The sequence below is a fragment of the Notothenia coriiceps genome, unplaced genomic scaffold (assembly GCF_000735185.1).
Source record: "Notothenia coriiceps isolate Sejong01 unplaced genomic scaffold, NC01 NC01_scaffold00006522, whole genome shotgun sequence".
Taxonomy (NCBI): Eukaryota; Metazoa; Chordata; class Actinopteri; order Perciformes; family Nototheniidae; genus Notothenia; species Notothenia coriiceps.
This window is the reverse complement of record NW_011339223.1, coordinates 1-10,432: the sequence shown is the minus strand read 5'-3', so window position 1 is coordinate 10,432 and position 10,432 is coordinate 1. Positions and strand designations below refer to the sequence as shown.

Below are 10,432 nucleotides of genomic sequence, written 5' to 3'. Positions count from 1 at the left end.
TGACAGAATCACTTCCTCTACATCAGTAACTATTGGCCTTTTAAATACCCTTCGAAAACTGTGCCTGTATCCCCAGCAGAGTAACATCCTGCAGAGTTCTGCTGTACAGTGTGTCGGTGCCCTCTATTCTTCAATCTGCAGGGCGTGTTAGACACCAGCTTTTGATTTAGGAACTGTAAATTCAATGCAGTGTCACTATTTAGTAGTCATTAACTGCAACTCATCCAGATATAGCCATAAAAAGAAAGGAGAAATGTCACGCCAAGATATTTAATTACCAACAGTAAATTTACTTCAAAGTAGCATGAAAGTATATTTTTGTAAATATAACCAAGAAAACTGCTATAATAATCTTTTAAGCTTTTTTAAGAGATCTAACAAGCTCGTAATGCTTTTATGAATGCTGTTGAGGAGAAAAAAAGCATGCATTTGTGGCTCTTACCATGGCCGTATTAACTTGAATTGGGCTAAAAAATTAGCCGTGGGCTCCTTGGACCAGACCACAACCCCATTTTTTTGGGGTGAAATTTCATCCTGTGTTCTGCAAGTAAACTATTTCAACAAGTAATACAAAAACACAAAGTTAAGAAGTATTTCAAATGACCAGTGGAAGGCAGGACAAAACGCAGAGCTGTGTGCTAAACAGGCTCCATGGATCTTATTGTATGACAACCAGACCTTGCCACCTGTTCAAACTGTATGTAACACAGACATGCAAAATATACATAACGTGAAGGTAAGTGTGTACCTGTGTCTCTGCAGACAGGGCGCTTTGAAAGGGTTATCCGGTGGCTTGGTGCTTCCCACCTGAGGAATCTGACACCCAGGTACCAACAGGACTGTGTTGGACGGCGATGTGAGGTGTGCTTTATGTTCTCGCTATGGCTGTCCCAGTGACCCAGACTGTCCACTCAGCAGGTATGCTCACTGTAAGACGTCACTCTCTCTGCTGTCATGTGTCAACAGCAGGGTGGTATAGCTAAGAAGAAGAAGAAGGCCCCTCCTCAGACAGAAAGAGTCAATCCAGCGGGGGGCTTTATTCACCGCCGCTACTCTTCTGACCTTTGACTTGACTGTAGATTTGGGTAAACATGAGAATATTCTGCTGACAAACGATATTGCAATAAGCCGGAAAGTGGCTTACGTCACATGTTTGTATAAGAAAAATATTTTTGGGCAAAACACTCTTTTTTAAATATGTCATCACAGCTCGACAAAAGAAAGTCTATGGAAAACTCAAGGCTCGGTTGTGGCTCTAAAAACAAAATGGATATAAAGAGCGATAAGTGCTGGTTTTCAACAGGGAATATTTAAACAACAAAATTGGAAGTAAATGATATTTAGAAGAAAGTTTTGGGGAAATTTAAAGTAAATAAATGTTTGTTTCTACACGTATGAAGATAGAAAGAAATACTGAATGAGAGATTGCATGGAGAAACATTTGCTTCTACGGTCAGACAGGTCAGACTGCAGCTTTCTATTACACACAGTTTTGTTTAGTTTAACTGACCTGGCATGTTTAAGCTCCTTGAGAAAAGTATTTCCACTATATTTTACTTATACATTTAATCAACAGCATTTCAGTGGGAAATATTGTACTTTTGACTTCATAGGCTATTTTTGACAGCTGTAGACATACTATTCTCTTGAGATTTATACACAAAACACATGATACTTTGTAAAAACAAAGCACCGATACCAAATTCCTTGCAGTGTAGTAAAATGTAATTCCAGCTAGACCAACTACAAGATAAAAACCCCTACTATATGCTAAGAATACAGTATTATAGTTTATTTTTGTGAACTACAGGCCCTTGGTGAATATATTCAACTCAACATAAATATATTTATAAATCAAGTCTGGAAAAGGGAATTAAAGTCAGACAGAAAAGTGAGGGCTGTGTTCTATCTTCCTTTTCAGCTCAGAGTCGTATCATAGAGGTCATTTACAAGAATCCATTGAGAGCGTCTGAATTAGACCAAACAGTTACACATGCGAGCCGAGCCTCTGGCCTGCGTAGAAGCTAACGTTACATTTTCCAGCAGCCTTCAAATAAGCAGCCTATAATTAGACACCATCATTATATTGTAGCTGAGCTTAGATCATCAAGTGAGTCAAAAGCAACACTCAAATTTTGTTTTAAAGTGTCTTCAGATGTTCAGGAGAATCTCGAGCGATCACAAATCCTACTGCAAGGAGATCATTATACCTTGTTTTAGGCAGGGTGATTATCTAAAATCATTGTTTTATGTGCAAAACCTGCACAGCAAACTTGCTACCACTAATGATATAAAGACAGAGACAAGTAACTAGAAGCACTTCTGTGAAAAAAATTAAGATATACTGTAATTTGATGGAAAAAAAGCTCTTAAAGACCTTCATAAGCATTATGTTAGAGACTCTGACACGTGCCACCTACACAACCAGGTGGGATTCATTAGATTACGTGGCTGAGGGAGCAAATGTGACTCAGCTGAAAATCTAGAGCATTGCCTGCAGTTTATTTTTATGTATTCTTAATTCTGCTTGAGTCATGTTGTGTGGTTTCATTTAACTGGCTCCAGAATTGCTTTCAACTCGCCACAAAGCAGAAATGACAAGACAGGCCTTCTCAAAACTAGTTATACCCTTCACGAGTTAAGATGGTAATAAATCTGCTTTTTGTCTGTGCAAATGGAAATTCTAAAGACAAATGAGGCGATACAATGTTCCACTTAACCGACTTTACACTTCAGCTTGATGTAATCCTAGACTGAAATCCACGAAACACTAATGCAATGACAGGAAAGATGACAAGCCTTTGAATCGTTTTTCCTCCCATAAAAGCGAAAACCTCAAAACCCAGTTTCCGCTGACTGGCTGCTTTTATTCCCTCTTGGAGTCGAAGAGGCAGAGGCAAACAGGTTCAGGAGAGACGAGTCTGGGAAAAACTGCCGCACTCATCCAGTCTCCAGCCAAACCAACGCCTTGCCATGCTTTCTGCATGATGTTACCGACTGACCAGAAATGAGGGTATCGAGAGCCACTGGGATACTTTGACACATCATTTTTTGTGTCAGTGCCTGGCAACAAAGTTAGTTGCTTCTACAGCTGAGGATCTGGCAGGGCCTGGACCTTCAGTGAATCAGTACTCGTGGTTAACCAGCGGGGGGAAACTGATTTTGCCACCTCCCTTATATGTAATATAGAAATGTGCAGCTGAAGAGTTAGAAAAAAAGAGAATTGACCAGAGACCAGGCATCCCTCTGATAGATGCAGATAAAACGTGATATTGGCAGCTACAAAGGGCTATTTTAAGGCTATTCAAACACAAATTAATAATGGGTATAATCAGGCTTTTAAAAATATCGAGGTCATAAATCCAAAACAGGATTTTTGGATTTATCACCAGAGAAAAATCCTTTAGGAGTGTATATATGGGTTTTCTTCGTTAAAAAAAAGTGATAAGTGATTCTTATCAGTTTTTTGTCACTATCTGCTAAGATATGCTTTCAATATTTTAAAAACACATATTTTTAACAGATAATTGATTACTTTAGATATTTTTTTAATTAATTATGCAACAAACTATGCAAGATATAAATGTAAGTATAAGAAACTAAACATTTGTTATCACAGCTGATCAAAAAGCTAGGAATGTAAATTGAAGGTAATAACAAAGTTTACCTGTAATTCAAGGAAACATTTGAATCTAATGGAATATATAATGATTTTATTTTAAACTTTGACAGTTTTTTTTTTTTCTTAATTTATGTTAAATAATCATAAATGCACGTTTAGTGCTTCCGTATGCGAGGTCCTATTTGAAACTGATTCCATTGTATAAAAGTCAAACGAGGTGAGTGAGAACTTTGTTGAAACTTCCCAGTGTGTGTAGTCTCCTCTAAAACGGTTCCTTCTGCACACTGTTGCCCAGACCCGTTGGAAAGAGAGACTCATTCGTCTCAAGGCTTTAAGTTCTTGGAGAGCAGCATGTCTGGGCTTCTGTAAAATGATATGCCTTTTTTTTTTTAAACCTCATGAATGATCCGGACAGGCTGCACCCATTACCATTATAAACCCTGCCAATACTAAGAATAATGTTACCTTTCAAACCATGCAGACTGTTCAGCGTTTATGGAGTATTTTACGACACTAAATGTCAAGGGATCCATTTCCTCCTGGGACAGAAGCTACTGTTTCTTATCTCGTTACAGATGTGTAATTCCACGGTTTGCCTATAGCGTGGAAAATGTGATTATCTCTCTCAAAATGACTGTGACTATGTTATCAATGCTGATATATCAAAGCCAAACCTTGACGTGTTCAGTTATGGAAACATTGTGGTTTTATATTTTCTGTCGCTTAAAAATCTTTCAATTAGACAAAATAAATCAGGATTGGGAATCTAGCCCGATGGGTTAGCGTTAACGGTTTGATGTAAGATGGAAGAGGATACATAAAACGAATAATCAACTTCATACTTTAATCTAAAAACAAAGATTCATTTAAAAAGGTATGAATAATATGATTTTCTTTTACTTTTAACGTTAGCATCGTGGGGGGTGGATATGCAGCAGCTATTATACATTCTTCTCCTTTTCTTTCTTTTCTGAGAAGTAACAACTGTAAGGGATCATAATTTAACAAATAGTTTGTATAACAAAGAGAATATCAAGTTACTCTATTAATTGTATTAGTTTACATTTGACATTTATTCACGGTTACAAAGAAAAGAAACATAATTCAAACTCTGACACTGCTGTGGATAGAGAAGGACTGCAACTGAAATCAGGGAACATTTGAGAAGAACATCTGTTTTTCCTCATCCTCTCTTTCATTCTGCATGACTTCCACAAAAACATGGTGTTCAGAGTCCCTGTGAAAACTGGATAGCACGATTGGGCCTGAGTGTTTCTGATGTCTCTGGTCAGTACCAGTAGGACCCTTTGTGCCTTCTGTTCTCCACAATGCCCATTTTCTCCATGACTTCCTCCTCCAGGGTTTTGAGAGACGGAACGTAGGTTTTTTCTAGAGTGTCATCTGGACTGGTGTCTTTTGGACCGTCTGTAATAACAGAAAGACACAGTTTCATTCAAAGATATATATAGATTGTAAAATAACACAAGGAAAAAAAGCATAAATGTGACACCTGTTCACTCAACTAGTCAGTTCCAATAATTTCCCAGAATTTATGGAAAACAATTATGTATTGCTAAAGGTTAACAATTTCCAGGTGTGTTCTAGTTTAGAAGAAAATGTGTTTCTTCCACTATAAAACAATCAAACTCCCTCTCTCACACACCTATTTTTAGAATGAAAGTCTGCATATGGTGGAAAACTGACTGGCAAGACAGTTTTACGGGATGACTCTTAGCTAGACATGGAATAAACTGGTTAGTGAAAATAATTATTCTCTAATAATAAAAACACAGACAGACTCACCTTTCCACTGCTCTGGCACGATGCCATCTCGTCGCTCTACGACCGGTTTGGGGATAATTCGCCCCGTCCTGAGAGACACTCGCACTCTATCACCCTCCTCTGTGAACTTCCACTCTACCTCTGTGGGCTTCCTGCAAGATCAATACCATCACGTCATGATTTATGAAGACACAAATTGATTTACATTTATCCACAGTAAATAATGGTTAGGATTTAAAAATAACAACATGTCTTCCACGAAAGACTTCCAACTAGATGAATCGCTAAAGTTAAAGGTTGAAAGTTGGAGTTAGAATAGATTGTAAGACCGCGAGTATAAACACAAAAAGTAGGGATGCACCGAATATTCGGCCGCCGAAAATTATCGGCCGAAAATGGTTAAAAAGACCCTTTCGGCTTTCGGCCGAAAGGCAGAGAACAAGGTTACGTTGATCATACTCCCCGAATGTCAGAGAACAGGGTTTACGTTGGTGAAGCTAACGTGTTGTTGTGATGACGTAATCAAAACGCGGCGACAAGCACGGCGCGCGACAATGCTCGCGGCTGGCTCACAGCCCAACATGTCCTGCCGCTTGGAGATATTAAAAATATCAGAGAAAGAGGCGGCGGATTGGATTTGTAAAACGTGTTCGAGCAGACATTTTCTCGACGGGGGTGTAACTGCAAAGACTTTCACCACTTCGGATTACTCCACCACTTGAAATCAAGAAACACCCGGACAAATATGCGGAGTAAGATCAAATCACAAGCACTGACAGCGAGAGACTGTTTCAGCGCTGCTCTCATGTGCTTGATGAGAAGAGGAACAGACTTATGGCTGATAAAGCAGAGAAAGCTAATGTTCATTAAAAAGAAACCTCCCACCTTTTCCTTAAATAAGTAGACACGCTGGCTTATCATAAGCTTTTCTAGTTCTACATGTCTACTCTATACCCACTTTCCTGAACAATTTTCTCATTGTGAGTTATTAATTCCACCATCTCAGGTTATCATTAGGGGGAAATGACAGCAGCACAGTGTTCAATATATTCGACTTTCGATATCGAATGATCAATTTGATTTACATTGCTCATGAGGACAGCCCCACCTTATTTGCAGATTCTTGAAATTGTAATTTAATTTGTAATTGATTGTGGATTTTGTATCCAGTTTCCACTTTATTGTATCTTTTGTACCCCCCCAATGTTTACTACTTTGCTTATGAGGACAGACAGCCCCCATTAAATTTTTACAGATCCTTGAAATTAAATTGTAATTTCATTATAAATAGTTACATTCATGTGATTTATCCAGTTTGCACATTTGTATTCATGCACTTATAGGTGCATTTGTTGTTGTGGAAGGCCTGGCTGTTAGTCTTTATTTACACTATTTTGTTGTAGGCATTACTGGCCTTAGATGTTTATGCAGTTTTAAAGGCAACCTTGGCTTTGTTCTGAATGCACTTTGTTGTAGTTATCCATACAGAGAAAAGAAAGAATGCACTTGACTTGGAATTAATGTTACTGTATGCATTCAAAAGTGCTGAAAAAGTTTATGGACCCATAATAGTGATTATTATTTAAGTTAAGTTAAGTTTGCCATAATCATTTATTTTTCCATAATCAGGCAGCTGAACAAAATTGGTAAACAAATGTATATCTATGTATATATATATATAATAATATATATAATATAAGTAATATATAATATATAAATTATTCTATTATCATTCGTCCTTTCGGCTATCGTTTTCTGGCCTAACTGTTTTCTATTTTCGGTATCGGTTTCTGCCAAGAATTTCCATTCGGTTGTCACCCTTAATCAATAAAGGGCGTATGGTGGTACTTGGTGTGATGTCGCTTAATATCGTCCTGTTCACATTCTCTGTTGTTCATTAAGCAAAATTAGTGGAGGAAATGACAGAATATAATTTATTATTATGTGTTATAAATCAAATCCATTGTTGTTAATAATCAACCTTATTTCATGGCTCTCTCTAAATAATCCCTATTAATGGTACTAATTGCTTCAAAGACAATAGGGGAACTCATCTTCCTCGTTGAGGACTCATTTTTTGCCGGCACTAGAGATCTCTGAGGTTTAGCACAAGCTTGTTTAAGACTCCAGATAGCAATATGCGCAGAGGAGCATCTAGAAAAAAGGCCAAGACTTCTAATCTGTTGTTAGGCCAAGACTTCTAATCTGTTGTTAGGCTATTGTCAATGTCCTGGGGTGTGTGTGTGTGCGTGTGCATGTGTGTGTGTGTGTGTGTGTGTGTGTGTGTGTGTGCATATGCATATGCATAGCCAACATTTATTTCCTTAGTAGCAAGGTTTACTGTACCTGTCTGAGGGGTCAACAAGCGCAACATCTGTGAGCAGGAGGGGAGCCTCACTGGCAACGTAGGACCCACGGGATTCCCCAGTTTTCCCGACGTACTTGAAATGCTAAAAACAGAAAACGTTTTCATTACATTACTTTACATTACATTGCATTTAGCTGACGCTTTTATCCAAAGCGACTTACAATAAGTGCGTTCGACAAAACTTGAAGAAAACAGAATCATATAAGTACATCAGGTTTCATAGAGCAAAAACATTTCAAGTGCTACTCAACTGGCTTTAGATAAGCCAGTCCTTTATTAGTATACAAGTGCTTTGTTAATAGTTCTATCGCTCGAAGTGGAGTCGAAAGAGAGATGCTTTTCAGAATGCTGTATTCCAACAGATGGATACAAATGTTTCATTTTGCACTTTGTCAGCTTGTTTGATCTTTAACAAGACATCTGTCTCCATCTGGTGGTGTGTGACACTTCTACAGTAGTAATTAAATTGAAAACGTAAGTATTTGGTAAAAAAATGGTAAAAAACATACGGAAGCATCACCAGTCAAGAATCTAACTTTATTATCCTCTTAACAGCAGCTCAACAAACTATACTGTGATGCAGTACACAGCTTCCTCTGGGAAAGACATTACAGAAGTTCCTTACTGTGTTCAGGCCCTGCAGAATAACCCAGTTTCTGTGTCTGAAGACTTGATTCACTTTCCCCTGCTTCCCTTTGTCCTTCCCTGCGAGAATCTCCACCTGGAAAACAAAAGAAAAGCAGATACATGAGTCCATGTTGTATTAGTCTCATATTCTGGAATGATATCTCTAAACCCGTTTTTTTGTCAATCAAAGTTTAGCCAAGAACGCTTGAATAATGAGTTAGAAGGCAGGCAACTGAGTCCCACTTTGCCCATAAAGACTTGTGGCTTTAGTTCCTCACCATGTCCCCTTTCAGCACCGACCAGTCCTCTGCTGCTATCGGCTCCACGAACACCTTCCTCCTCTTCTTCCCTAAAGGATTTAGCCTCTTAGCAGCCGGCGTCCAGGGTCTGTTGGTGCCGAAGCGGTAATCTTTGGGCACAACCACCTTGGCTGCCATCGACAGGAGAGCGGTCAGCCTCATTGTGCTAAAATGGGACAAAATATGTCAAAAGAGTTATCTTAAAAAGGTGCCCAGTTTCCCTTGACAACACAAGCTATGCTAACGTTAGTTTGTGGGAAGCTATCACAATACTTGTGTTACAACGGCTAACCAAATGCTAATGTATTTTCAAACGCAGTGAAATCTTGAACAAGACTGCTACCTTTCTTGCCACAGTGTGGTTATAACAATAATAGAGTTAAGTAACATAACATGCACAAGATCTTACCCTCTGTTGATGTCAATGTCACATGTAGCAGCTCTTCCTCGAACACTATCCCCAGCAGGCAGCGCCCCCTAGTGGAGAGGAGGGTGAGACCCGGCCGCACGCATGCGCACTGGCCAAATAATGTATCTGCATGCATAGATGTCTGCATGTATTTGGTTCCTTTTTAGGTTACAAAAAACATATAAGGTCTCGCAGATATACATAAATATACAATGATAACAATAAAAACGTTATAAGAATACAATACAATTAATTATACCAGATTACATGTAGAATTAAACAGAAGATTATTATTAATCATATCGATATTCTGTACAAACTTCAAAGTCCACTGAGACAAATGTAACATTTGTGATATTAACATTTATATATAATAAACATGTATTGATTGATTGAATTACAAGGGATAAATAGGAAACATAACAAAGAGGAATATATAATTCACAAAGCTTTCTTACTTTTGTACCTGTAAGTGTAGTTAATGAGAAAAAACTCATTTATAAACCAATCAAAGGAGAGCTTAAGTGTTTCTCAGCTAGCTCACAATGGATGTGAATATTTATTCATCTTATATTTGATTTCATCCTAAAATAGAGCAGCTCTTACGAAACCCAATTTCCCCTGGAATAAATAAAGTCAATCAATCAATCAATCAATCAATGTTTATTTATATAGCTCAATATTACAAATGTTACATTTGTCTCAGTGGTCTTCACAGTTTGTACAGAATATCAGTATAACAATACGACACCCTCTGTCCAGACCCTCACATCGTACAAGGAAAAAATTCCAGAGAAAACCCCACAGTTTAAAGAGGAAAATGGGAGAAACCTCAGGGAGAGCAACAGAGGAGGGATCCCTCTCCCAGGACGGACAGACGTGCAATAGATGCCGTGTGTAAATCGAAAAGATAATACATTTTACGGCGTAGGTAGACCAAATGTTTGAAAAATGCATGTGTCTATAATAAGAAGATGAATCCGAGGATGTCAGCAATCTTGTGGGAGCCATCAGGGAAGTAGTATGGTGAGAGTCAGGCAGGACCGCAGGGACAGGTTCAGCCACGACTCGAAGTCCAGGACTCAGATACAGTTCTCAGGATAGAGGATCCAGGACACACAACCACAGCAACAGGATTAGCCTCGACTCAGGATCCCGGCGTATATATGGACACAAAAAAGAGATTTGGGGTAAGCTAGGTTATTCGGAACATGAGAGAACACAGGTACAGACAGAAGGAAGAAGTAAGGTGTCCCCCAACAGTCCAAGCCTATAGCAGCAAAACTAACGTGTCTACTATTTTATTTTTATTACTATATTCTACG

The 10,432-nt window shown here is 38.5% G+C and overlaps 1 protein-coding gene across 1 annotated transcript; it reads right to left on the bottom strand.

Annotated features, from left to right (window-relative positions):
- Positions 1-4,447: 4,447 nt before the first annotated feature.
- Positions 4,448-9,215, bottom strand: mrpl24 (mitochondrial ribosomal protein L24). The gene is made up of 6 exons (XM_010769125.1): positions 9,108-9,215; positions 8,678-8,864; positions 8,398-8,493; positions 7,751-7,854; positions 5,426-5,556; positions 4,448-5,047 (listed from the first exon to the last, which is right to left on the bottom strand). Exons 2-6 carry the CDS (start codon positions 8,858-8,860, stop codon positions 4,911-4,913), a joined length of 651 nt encoding a protein of 216 aa, XP_010767427.1. The 5' UTR covers positions 8,861-8,864; positions 9,108-9,215; the 3' UTR covers positions 4,448-4,910.
- Positions 9,216-10,432: the final 1,217 nt, after the last annotated feature.

What these genes read in the sequence shown, in the direction of transcription:
- mrpl24 (XM_010769125.1), bottom strand. Translation starts at nt 8,860, where the DNA reads ATGAGGCTGACCGCTCTCCTGTCGATGGCAGCCAAGGTGGTTGTGCCC. An exon ending in CGGTGCTGAAAGGGGACATG is followed by an intron (nt 8,494 to 8,677) that starts GTGAGGAACTAA and finishes TTTGTTTTCCAG; the next exon opens with GTGGAGATTCTCGCAGGGAA. An exon ending in CGTGCCAGAGCAGTGGAAAG is followed by an intron (nt 5,048 to 5,425) that starts GTGAGTCTGTCT and finishes CTGTTATTACAG; the next exon opens with ACGGTCCAAAAGACACCAGT.